Consider the following 13,114-nt stretch of genomic DNA (forward strand, 5'->3'; position numbering starts at 1 on the left):
GAAAGGAAAGCAGCTCGTCTGACATCTGCTGTCTGAAAAAAGAAAAAGTGCAAAAAATATTCCTGACAAAATGTAATTATTTACCGAATAGAAATAAGGCTTTTCCGGATTCTGCAGTTCGCAACATGGGTAAGTTTTAGCTTAACAGATCCATACACTCTTCTGCACGCAAAAGGAACCATCGTTTGGCATCGATTGCAACTACAAAACACTCCTACGGCACGGTAGATGAAGCGTACATACAAGACGTTGAAGTTCTGGCTGAGGGGCCAACTCCGTCGTAGCTAAAAAGTTGCCGAAATGAGCAATTTTCCTTGATCATCGCTATTGATTTGGATTTCCGGTGCATGCATGATGCTTATGGTGAAAATATCCAAGTTGTCGGAATGAAATACATTACGGCTCGTAACCAAAATTTGTGTGAAGCACTCCGAGGGGGTGAAGGTTGGACTGTGTGCTGCTGCAGCTATAGAGGGTGTGTGTATCCGTGCTTGTTGCGTGCTTTAGCGTGCCCGAAGAAATCTGAATTTAGTTATTTTTTTGTCATCATTGTTTGAAATTCGTAATGGTTGGAAATTATTTGTGCTCCGTAAACTTTGCTGCAGATTGTGCCAGAACGTAAAGGTGGAGGGTAGTTGCTTTATCCGGTTGTTGAACATTTCGAACCGGCTGTAGCTGAAGATCCTGAAGCAAATATTAAAACTAAACATTCTGCTTTCTCTAATTTCAGTGTTCGTCCCTAGCGCATCGAGTCTGTTTTGCGAAATGTTTTTTTTTAAGAAGATGTAAAAAATAATCGTAAACTATACTTTAATTACGCCTATTTGTCAATGTAGGAATTCATTATTTGATCTCTTCCGGTGTGAAATAAACACTAAAGAAAAAGAAACATTTTGTTTTTGGAAGATCGCTCTAAGTAACATAATCCTAGTAGGCGTGTTTCGTGTAGCTTAATGTAACGTGTGTATGTGTGTGAAAGTGAGTGTTTTGTGTTATTTGCTTAATATACAAAAAAGTGTAACAGTACGATAAAATAGCACAACGCTGTCTACGCGATCATAATACGGTCGGCTGGTGATGATAGGACAGCATTGTAACAAGAACGCTTGCAGGAAAGTTAGCAGTGAGTAAGTGGAGTAACGAGCGTCACCGGATATTGCTAGATCATTGCTAGCGGAAACTAACCCCGACAGATCGGTGCCGGATCGTGATAGAAGCGAATGAGTGCGCGGTGGCGTTCCTCCATTTTGCAGGCCGATAAGCCGTTGCCATCTATCATCCGTACCGCAGATTGTCGACGTCTACGCCGGTGTTTTGAACCAGGAAATCCTTCCTGGGTACTGTGGGTGGAATCTACCAAAGGAAAGGAAATCGACGACGATAAGTACCACCTTCCACTTCTGGGACGGTTGCTGCTGCAGCACCGTCGACAGTAGTAGACGAGGGATCCAAAGCAATGACCGAAGCTCAAGCCAATGAGTACCTCCGGAATCGACTGTGGCAGAAGGCGAAAGGTAAGAAGGAAAATATATAAATACAAATTGTACTAAAACAATGAAAACATACGGGCCACGGCACTCGGACAATAATACAGTAGAAATTGCAACTAATTACAATATAACCGATGCTTCTTCATGGCGCTTGTGCTGAAAGGCCATTGGAAGTAATCATAAAATCATATGTGTTACACATTTGTTTCGCCCAATTTTTACAAACATGCAAATGGGTATCAACTTAACATTCAACTTGGAAATATCTGTACACTTGCCTCGCTAATGCATATGGTTTATTTTTAGACATCTACGACAGCATCGTTGAAGCCTCCGGTAACGATCAACCGTCAGGTCGAAGACTCTCGAAGGAGCAAGTAATCGCGTGTCTTTACGGGCGGACAGAATGCTGTCTAGAGCTGCAACAGTACGATCAGGTAACGCAGGACTGCCAGCGATTGCTAAAGCTGCTTACTCTAGCCGAGAACGCCGCCAACAACAATAGCAACCCAAACAGCAACGGGAGCGCTCCAGTATCGTCCACCGAATCTCCCAGCCCTACACCGTCCTCATCGTCGACTGGATCGTCGTCCTCTTCGTCGGGCAAGGGTACGTCGGCGAAATCCACCGCTAATGGAACATCCAATGCCGGCGTCGTTGGTGCAAGCAGCACCGAATCGAAGATCCGCAAACGGCTCATACACTCGCTGTTCAAGCAGCAAAAGTTCAGCGAAGCGGAAGTGATCCTGCAGGAATGGGCTACGTGTCCGGGCGCTAATCAGGACATCGGACGGTACCTCGATCGGTTGAAGGTGTTGCTACAGATGGCTTCATCGTCCGGTGGATCGTCACCAAGTGCTGATGGTGGTGGAGAAAACCAGCAAACCAATGCCGGTGGTAATAACAACTTACCCGACGGATCACCGGCTACTGGCGCCGAACACACCACGAGTTCAAGTTCGTCGACCGTTTCTTCGCTTTCATCACTAAATGACGAGTATGAACAGATTGAGACGAAGCTGGATAAGCTTATCCTGAACAATCTACCGCCGGATCGTTACACTAAGCAGCTGGGTCGGATAGAGAGCCAGCTGAAGGTGGGAAACGGCGATACTACGGAGGGGCTTTCGGCTGAGCTTGATGAAGCAAATCAAAAGCCGGTTGGCCTGAAAAAACAGCAGCAGGACGGCGATATTCCCAAGGAGACAGAACCGACGGCGGGCGGGAAATCGGCGGGAAAAGCTTCGACCGCAACACACATGAACAGTAGTGGTAGCAGTTGTAGTAGCAGCAGCAGCAGTAGCAGCAGTAGTAGCAGCAACAGTGATAGCAAAGCTAGTGATAGTAACTGTAATTTATTCAATGAAGCAAACAGTGATAAGGGCGAGAAGAAAGCATCCAACACAGATCGAGGAACGGTCGGTGGATCGGGAGGGTCTCGTACAATGGATAGCTCGTCCGGTGGTCGCGGTTCCGGAACGGTTGGTGTTAGCGGTGGAAAATTAGCTAACAACCATCCGGCGGAGAAGCACGGCAAAGCGGTCGGTGGTTCATTCGGACAGGACAAACTATCTGGTGGCGGCAGCAAAGGGATGCCAATGGACAAATTGAGCAGTATTACCTGTGTCTACTGTACGCTTTCGTTTGCCGATCGGTCAGAATTGCGCGCGCATTGCCAAACTGAGAGCCACCAGAACATCATCATGTCGGATGAAGGTAGGACGTCATGCTGTTAAGCATTAGTATGCTTAACTGTTACTAATGTTCGCATTTTTTTTGTATTGCTTTTGTAGGTCGAGACTGGAAATGGCGTCCACCTCCTCGCGGCTTCGTAGCCGAGTCGTACACACTGTGTGAAAAGTTTCAGGATAATCAAAACTGTCACTACGGCAACCAATGTGTTGAGGCACATGGTGTCGATGAGCTGAACGAGTGGAAGGAACGCTTTGAGTATCGCAAGAAGAAACTGCAGCGAGCACGTGACAAAGAACTGTACGGCAAGAGCTACACGGAGCAGCTGCTGGAACGGTGGGTGCAGGCACCCAGCCCGGAGAAGGTGATGCGCGAAAAGGTGGAAGGTGTTGAGGATAGCTGTTCGCACGATCTCGTCACAACCATCTCCTCGAAAGTAAGCAAACGCGAATGGTCGTTCGTGCTAAAGTCGAAGCGCCACCTGAAGGCGGTGGCACTGCTCCAGGACGCGCATCGGAATCATTTCGTGTTGAAGCAAGTCTGCCCGGGAGAGCTGCGAATCGGTGGTGCGGGCAGCAGTAGTGGCAGCAACAACACTAAGAAGGGGATGATCGCCGGTGGGAAAGGTACATCGACTGAGGCGGAGCTTAACTCGGAGCAGGAGTGGATTGCTCCGTCGGCCAGCACCGACAAGGGTGATACGACCGCTACCATACTGGAGCACCGTGTGAAGGTGGGTTTCAGTACGGAAATTTACGGTACCTTTCGACAAACGGTGGTGTTCGATTTCGGACGTGAACCGGTGCTGGTAAAGCACATTTGCGTTGATGTGGTGCCGGTGACGGAGGTCGACAAAATACAGGAGATTAAGAAGGACATTGTGATGTCGACGGCTGAACGATGGGATGAGACAAACTCGGAGATATTCGAGTTTACCACCGCTCCCATTCCACACATGCACACACCGGCCTATACAGCGGATGCGGAACGCGAGAAGGATCTTCTCGTGCGCTACCCACTTCCGAAGGCTTCCACGTTCGTGCTGACGCAGTCGACAATTACGGAAAAGAAGCTAACGCGCAACAACTATCGTAACCGCATCCATGAGCTGCTGTACGTGGAAGAAATCGCAAGGTACGAGCAGATAGCGCGCTACAACCTGACCACGCGACTTTCGATCGTGACCAACTACCTGCTCACTCCGAGCGGTATGGCGACCAGCACGGCAAAGTATTCACACTCGGGCGAATTGTTTGCGTTGATGAAGCTCGGCAAGGACGTGTCGGAAGATACGTCCGCTGGGCGATTGATTTTGAACAATTGCCAGGCGGTGTACATTGCGGCAGCCCGTGAAACAATTCCCGCTGGCGAACGGCGCAAGGTGTACGAAGCAGTAATTGAGGATAAGGGCAAGAACATGATCTACCTGAAGGTGTCGGCGAAAGCGGTGACCGGGCTAGGGCTTAAACCGGACACAGAGTTCCTGTCCGACATCCAGTTCCAACCAAACCGTCTGACGTATTGTGAGTGGCATCAAGCAATCGACAAGATTGCCGACTTTCGCATCATCTTTCCGGAGATCTTTCTCGAACCGAGTATCCCGTGGACACCGCAGCGCCAGTGGGATGCATCGCTCGATCCAAAGCTGAACTCAAAGCAAAAGGAAGCGGTAGTAGCGATCACGACACCGGTCAATGTGCCGCTGCCACCGATTCTGTTGATTGGGCCGTTCGGTACGGGCAAAACGTATACGCTGGCACAGGCGATCAAGCAGCTGTTGTTGCAGGACAGCACAAAGATTCTGATCTGCACACATTCAAACTCGGCTGCCGATCTTTACATCAAAGACTATCTCCATCCATGGGTAGAAGAGGGCATGACGGAGGCACGACCACTGCGTGTATACTACCACAAGCGCTGGGTAGCGACGGTTAACAGTATTGTCCAGAAGGTACGTATCGTTACTAATGTTAGTGCAACGCCATAGAAGCGAAGAACGAAACATAGCGTAGAAGAGGTTGAAGATGACAAGGGAAGGTTTTTAATTTGCTTAACTATTTGTATTTTAAAAGTGGTATGTATAGCATTAATGCAAAACAATAGATAGTTAGCGTGTTGTGATTAATTTTGCTTTCATTTTTCACAGTACTGTCTGGTGGATTTGAACATCAACATGCGCAACTTTCGACGACCGACTGTGAAAGACATCCTGAAGCATCGTATCGTCGTGGTGACGCTCAACATTTCGACGGAGCTGGCCTCACTGGATCTGCCGAAGGGCCACTTCACCCACATCTTCCTTGACGAGGCGGCCCAAGCGATGGAGTGCGAAGCGATCATGCCACTAGCGCTTGCCGGTGAAGGTACGCGCATCGTGCTGGCCGGCGATCACATGCAAATGTCTCCGGAGCTGTTTTCGAACTTTGCCAAGGAGCGCAAACTGCACGTTTCGCTGCTGGAACGGCTGTACGATCACTACCCGAACGATTTCCCGTGCAAGATTTTGCTGTGTGAAAACTATCGTGCGCACGATGCCATCATCCGCTTCACATCGGAACTGTTTTACGAGCAGAAGCTGATCGCATCGGGTAAGCAACCGCGGCACGAGAAGTTCTACCCGCTAACGTTCTTTACGACCCGTGGCGAGGATGTGCAGGACAAAAATTCGACCGCCTTCTACAACAACTCGGAGGTGTACGAGGTGGTTGAGCGCGTGTGTGAGTTGCGCAAGAAGTGGCCAAGCGCGTGGGGTAAGATCAACGACCAGAGCATCGGTATTATGACGCCCTACGCGGATCAGGTGTTCCGTATCAGGTCGGAACTGCGCAAGCGACGCATGGGCGGTATCAGCGTGGAACGAGTGGCAAACGTGCAGGGCAAACAGTTTCGAGCGATCTTTCTCTCGACGGTACGCACCAGACGCACGTGCAATACGAACCCGAGCGAGGGCACGAATACAAATGAGGAGGTGGACTACGGATTTCTCAGTAACTCGAAGCTGCTCAATACGGCGATCACACGCGCCCAGAGTCTTGTAGCGGTTGTCGGTGATCCAGTGGCGCTCTGCTCGATCGGCCGGTGCCGCAAGGTTTGGGAGCGTTTTATCGAGATTTGCTACCAAAACAAGAGCCTGTTCGGTATCACCTGGTCGCTGTTGCGTTCGCAGCTTGACGGCGTAGAGCTAAAGAAGACGTACGTGCTGAACCCACTCGCACCGGAATTTATTCCTAGGGCTTTGCAAGGGGAGGCATATCTGCGCGATCAAGCCGCAAGTATTGGTGGGCTAGCGATGTCGGCATCGGGCCAATTTCATCCACTTGCGGTGGCTGCTCACCATGGTGGGCCGGTGGGAGCACCACACCAAAGTCATCACGGATCAGCACACCAACAACAACAGCAACCCCAGCAGCAGCAACAACAACAACAGCAGCAGCAGCACCCACAGCAACAGCACCAACAGCAGGTTCCGTCTGTGCATGCGTCTCATCACTTGCACCATTTGCAATCGCATCACCATGGCGCACCACAACAACCTGGTGCAGGATCGTCGTTCCATCATGGTAACTTAGCAGCTGCAGCAGCAGCAGCAGCAGCGGCAGGCGGTAACTTCCCACTCGGCAATGTTGCCGGAGGTTCGACTGGTGCAGGAATAGCAGGCCTACCGAATGCTGCAACTGCAGCCGCACTAATGCGCAATCAGCTGGCTATTACACCCTTCATAGGACCTACGTCTGCCGTCCAAGGGCCGGTAGCGCAAACGTCGATGCTGCAGCAACACATTCAATCGCAGCAACCATCACAACCGCAACCTCCACAGCAACAACCGCAGCAGCAACAGTTTCCCTACCAGAATCAGCTGTATTTCTATCAGCAACAGCAACAGCAGCAACAACAATCATCCCAACAGCAATCACTTCGTGCAGGTGGTCCATCCCTAGTCCCACCATCGGCCCTCGGAGGGCCACCGATACCACCGAATATGGCGCCACCGAACCAGAACGCGCCGAACCTGTGGGGTTCGGGAGCAGGTAGCTCCTTCCCGATGGTTTCTTCGCCCGGTGGTCGCAATACACCGCCCGGTTGGCGATTGGCGCAAAAGAACGTTCCACCCTCGATACGCCCCCAGCTGGCGGCTGCTGTAGCAGCGGTGGCGGCCGCAGGTCAACCGGTGACGCATCCGCTCAGCATGGGATTGCCCGGCGGTCCAAGTCGTCCCGGTCCGCCGCCTCTGATTGCCCCACCGATGCGTAGTCCGACGATTGCCGGCGGACAGGCACCGCCTTGCCCACCATTGGGACCATTATCGTACTTTCAACAGCAACCTAACAAAGGTCCCACCGGGGCCGCTGGTACCACGCTCATGCAAACCCAGGCTCAACAGCAGCAACAACAACAGCAAGCCGGTGGTGCATTTGGGCTTTACCATCAAGCACCCCATCTTGGCGGTGGCCCTTTACAGCAAGGACCCGTCGTTGCGCAGCCGAATCATCACATCCGGCCAATGCTGACCGGTGGACCCATCAGTCCCAGCAGTTTTCAGCAGCAACAGCAGCCCCAGGTTGTGCCCAACTCCCAATCGCAGGGACATTTTGGGCAAACTGGAGACCTGTACATGACCAGCATCCAGAGCGATTTGATGGCCATGTCTAACCGGATGCCGCATATGGCGGTAGCGGCTGCTGCAGCGGCAGCAGTTGCCGCGGGACAGAAACTCGGCCCAGGAGCCGGTGGAGGTAACGGTGGAGTAGTTGGAGGTGGCCCGATGGCACATCGTGCGGGTGGAACCGAGCAGTACGCAATGGACAAAGCGTCTGATTTTCACTTTCTCCAAAACGTCCACTTTCCGGAGCTGCGCAATTCTTCGGCAAATCATCAGATGGGTGGTACGATTGCGACTGTTGGGCCTCATTTACCGGCAGTCTCTACATCAGCGCATTTATTGCAACAACAGCAGCAGCAGCAACAACAACAACAACAACAACATCAGCAACAACAAATACCCGCAACCGTGCTTGGGTCGGTCGCACAGCAACATCACGGTTCGCTCGGATCCGCTCACGTTCTAACTGATTTTAATCATCTGCTGCCAGCGGGCGTAAGTTTCTTCGAGATGGCGGTGCAAACGAAAGAGTTCCAGTACTACTGGTTCACCAAGCTGATGGAAACGAAAGGGCTCGAAGCGGCACACAAGTTCACGGACATTCTGCGCCAGGTACCGACGGCTAATTCGATGAAAACGCAACCAACTGGCGGGCTGCCGGTTAATAACCAGCAGCAGCAACCGGGTGCAAAGATGCCCGGATTAGTCGGCACGGGCGCTGGCAATGGTCCACTTTCTTCACAGGCCGATCTGTTTCTCGATAACATACTGAATCCTATGCGTGATCCGCTGCTGCTCGGCGGTGGTGGCGCTAATGTCGGGAACATTGTGCAAGGTAACGTGCTGGTGAATGGGGTTGCTGGTTCTGGATCTTCAGCCAATGCAGCCAACAACCATCCGGGCGCGGGCGCTAAAAGTGGAGGTATTCTCGAATCGGTTGATCTATTTGCTAGCCTTTCATCTTCACTTGCGCCTGAAATTCCGTCCCTCGGTGGACCAGTACAACAGAGTCAGCCACAACAATCTGTACCACTGTATCGTCGTCAGGCAGGACAAAACTATCAAAATAGTGGTAGTGGCTCCGGTGGTGTAGGAGGAGGAGCAAGTAATAGCAGCAGTGGTGGTGGTGCCATCGGTACAGCTTCTTCATCGAATGCCCAATCGATCGAATCGTCCACCCCGGATCTACTCGATTCAGTGCAATTGCATCAGCATCAACAACAACAGCAGCAGCAGCAGCAACAACAGCAACAGCAGCATCAGCAACAACATTTTGGTATGCAGCAAACGCTGCTCGATTTGCTAGAACCGAAGATATCGCAACAGAACTACCTTTTCGGTGCTGCTAACGGTGGGAATCAATTTGCCGGTAATACGTTGCTCGAACAGCACCAACAGCAGCAACAACAGAATGGTGGATTCCCTGGTAATGGTGGTTACAGCTCCATACAAAACATTGCAGCGGGTTTGTTGCAACAGCAGCAGCAGCAGCAACAGATGCAACATCAGCAGCTTGGTGGTCGAGATTATATGCCACACCTGACATCACATGCTGGTCCGCAAATGGTGCAGGCCGGTTTGGTACAATCTCAGCCGCATCTGCACGACGAACATCTGCTGTCCCAGCGTCCACCCGGTGTTGGTGCCGGATCAGTAGTGGGCCCGTCTGGAATGCCAACATCATCAGCAGCTCATGCAACGTACGCAAGCGTACTGAGCCAGGGACAACAACAGCAGCATCATCACCATCAGCAGCAGCACCATCACGGTAATAATGCTAATCAGCATCAGGTGCAACAGCACCACCATTATGCCAGTCAACAGCAACAGCAGCAGCAGCAGCACGCTATAATGGATGGTCTGAAGCAGCACGGAAAGATCGATCTTTCCGATGGTGGTCTTGGCGGTACTGGCGGTGCACTGGTTGATGGCAGTTCAAACAATGGCAACAATAGTGCAGTGGGCAACGACCCCTTCGCTCCGTTGCGCAATCTTGGTGGCAAAAGCAATGGGCTTTACAATTATTTTCTTTAAAATGTTTTAATCGATTGCTGAAGGGTGGATTGCCGAACGAAAGGGGAGACCTCCAAATGGATCCTTTAGCATCACACAACGAGCTAAACGCCAGTAAGCTCCCCGATGTGTTGCATGGCGGTATCGAATGGTCTCCTACGAAGAAAGAGTCCCAATCAATTTAGGCAGCCGGTGTTGCAAAACCACATTGTAGAAGGCATTGTGTGAATTATTATTTCTTATAGAAAAACAGCCACCCTTAGCGGGCGTTCATATATGCGAAGATGTAGAAGCTACAACAAAAAAACAAGAAAAGAAAAAAAACAAAACATATGCTTGAAAAGATAAATTGAAAGCGATTTGAAGAAAAAAAATGAAAAAGCACAGTAGTAAACAAAAAACGAATAAATGATAAAAAATAAAACACTAGAAATACGCTACAGAAAATAAGAAAAACAAAAAATCATAAAAAAAGGAAAAAAGCTATAAAAACACTAAAAAGTTATGTCTACACTTATGGTTTATATAAATGTTACAAACACAAAAATTGACAAAAAAAATGCAAACAAATTGTGTAAAGAATTACAGTAGCGATGGTTTGAACGATGAAGAAGATACGGCACGTACAGAGAATGGAAAAAGATTTACAGTTTACACAACCGTAGGCATTACATGATGATGTAGTATGATAAGTAAAGCACCTATAGTTATGAGATTGCTCGTGGTTTGGGAAGGGGAAAATGGTACAGCTGGCGCAAGGGGAAGAGGTAACTCTCTTCAGCCCGAAGGAGGCGATTAATGATAAGATTCATGTGTAAACATACTACGTTCATGGAGAAAAAGAACAGAAAACATAACTGAAAAAGTAACACACACAAACCGGCATGCAAAGTGGAAAAATCGGGAGACATACACAACACATACATACTACATTGACTTTAGTGTAATCGTAAGGAATCGTCATACCGATATAATTATTATACTCTATTATTTACTTCTTTAACTTGAACATACTTGAATCGGTTTATTATTTTTCTTTTATACTTTTTTTAAATTACATTTATACTCATTTTTCTTGTGCTTACTTTTACTCGCTTTCTTATTTAATGTACGGATCTAATTGCTACTATTATATACTTTTGCCTAGCGTATATACATATATGCGTATACTATCTACAAATTAAATATCAAACATGCAAGTTCGTAAACAGAAGAAGAAACTATGGAAATAAATTATGCTCCAGTAAGATGTGTTTCATGTTTTTATTTTGTTTTTGTCTTCTGTGTTTTTAGTTGATGTTGATTGATTTGTTTAATAATCTTTTTTCTTTCTTTGTTTTCATAGACAGGATTATGAAAGAATTATAACTGACATGAAATGAATTTCTGCAGTAGAAGCGAAAATCTTCTTCGCTGAAACTAATGCTGCTCCGTATGTGTTAGATAATGGGCAACAATTGAACCAAACAGTATCAAAATTGCAAACGAATAGGGGAACATCTATCGACATTTTTTTTCGTGAAATCGGATTGAATTCGTGAAGATAACAGGGACGGTAAAACAGGCGGAAGGACGATTTAAAGGATTGAAAGCAAATAGTAATTTTAGTAAAAGCCGTTAAAACTAAATGAAATTGAATGGCGATCAAATCGCCCTCAAAATAGAAGCCCACAATTAAATATAAAAACGAAAGATAGAGAAAGACTATTGCAGAAGAAATGTCAGATGACACACATTCTTGTAAAGAATAATTAGAAAAAGGAGGAGTATTCTTCTAGCAACTAACGAGAATACAAAAAAAACACAAACAAACATACAGATATTAACTAACATCAGAAACCTAATAATGAAACCAAGCAAACCAGTGCGGATTAAATAAAGAAAAACAAATTGAAAATGTAAAAGAACAGTAAAAATGGTAAACAAACGAAAAACGATGAGTTACCTCATCACAAAAAAATATGTGTGCATGATAATTAAATCACCCCACGATTAGAGATATTTATATATACATACATACCGATAGAACTTGTAAGCAATGATCAATATAAAAAAGTAGGAGAAAGAGAGAAAAAAATTCATCACCCCATTCATTTACTAACTCATTTCCTCGTACGAAACAATGATAAAGCTAATAGTTTTGTTTATAAATTAAACTTTTCTTTTCGTTACTTAATTTGTATTTTAAACAATTACTTCCTTTCAGTGTAGTTCCGCCATTTCCGATCGCTTTGCAGAATGCGAATGCAGAATGGGTTAAAAGATAGGGAAAAAGTATATAAAACGGAAAAAAGAAACAAAAAAAAACCAAACGGAAAACAACAAAACTGAACGAGACGAATATATTTAAATGAAACGTGTAACAGTAAGAACAATATATATGGAAATATTTATATATGTATGTACTTTTTAAACAGGAATAAAACTATATATATATATATTGAAGCAGACAAAATGGAAATTAGATTGCAAACTTCATAAATAAAATTGATAAAAAACAGAAAAAATATTAAAAAACACACTGATAATGGAAGATGAAACGCCGACAGAACGGGTAGAATGTGAATGGAAACGAAAGAGATAATGATGAAAGTGGGGTAAACAAACTAACAATGAAGCAAACCAAGTCAACACTGAGTGTAGCATTAGGGCAAATTTATAAGGAAGTAAAACATTTGAAAAACAAAAATAGAGTACAGCTAAATTGCAATAGAAACAAAACAAGATAACAACAACACGATACATGATAACACAGTGCACATCAAAAGACATAGTTTAGTTTTTGTACAACGTGTTTTTGTTTCGTTTTTGTATAAGTTTACCGTTTATTACCAACCAAATTACCATGCATTGATTGTGAGGAGATAAATTGTTTTCAAAAAATGAATTTACGTTTGATATTTTTGAACCGTTTGGACAGGTTTGATGATGCCAGGTAGAACAGACAAAAAGTATGATGATATAGTGCGGGCGGGTGGTTTTTGTCCCGTATGAAGGTTTCCTCCCGCAAGAACTGTTTGCAAAAAAAACGAGCGATATAACCAAACTCATCGCCAACCTGAATCTGTTTATGTTCATTGAATGTTTAAAAAAACATAACAAGAAGAACGACAAAGTGAAGCGGAAAATCGAAAAACATTTGAAAAGTTATTTGAAAATGAAAGAAGCAAAAACAGAAACAGCAACTACCATGATAAAGAGAGAGAGAGAGAGAGAAAAATAAATGTAAACATCAACTACGAATGACCACAACTAGTAGGGGGATGGGGAGAGATTTTGCTAGAACAAAGGGAAATAGAAACGCAGAGGAAAGCGGAAA

General features: G+C 46.6%; 1 protein-coding gene across 1 annotated transcript; it reads left to right on the forward strand.

Moving 5' to 3' along the window:
• On the forward strand, positions 1–13,114 carry LOC125768042 (probable helicase with zinc finger domain). Its single transcript, XM_049435163.1, has 5 exons — positions 1–129; positions 731–1,514; positions 1,797–3,206; positions 3,284–5,133; positions 5,329–13,114. Exons 2-5 carry the CDS (start codon positions 1,457–1,459, stop codon positions 9,814–9,816), a joined length of 7,806 nt encoding a protein of 2,601 aa, XP_049291120.1. The 5' UTR covers positions 1–129; positions 731–1,456; the 3' UTR covers positions 9,817–13,114.

Source organism: Anopheles funestus, chromosome 3RL (genome assembly GCF_943734845.2).
Source record: "Anopheles funestus chromosome 3RL, idAnoFuneDA-416_04, whole genome shotgun sequence".
Taxonomy (NCBI): domain Eukaryota; kingdom Metazoa; phylum Arthropoda; class Insecta; order Diptera; family Culicidae; genus Anopheles; species Anopheles funestus.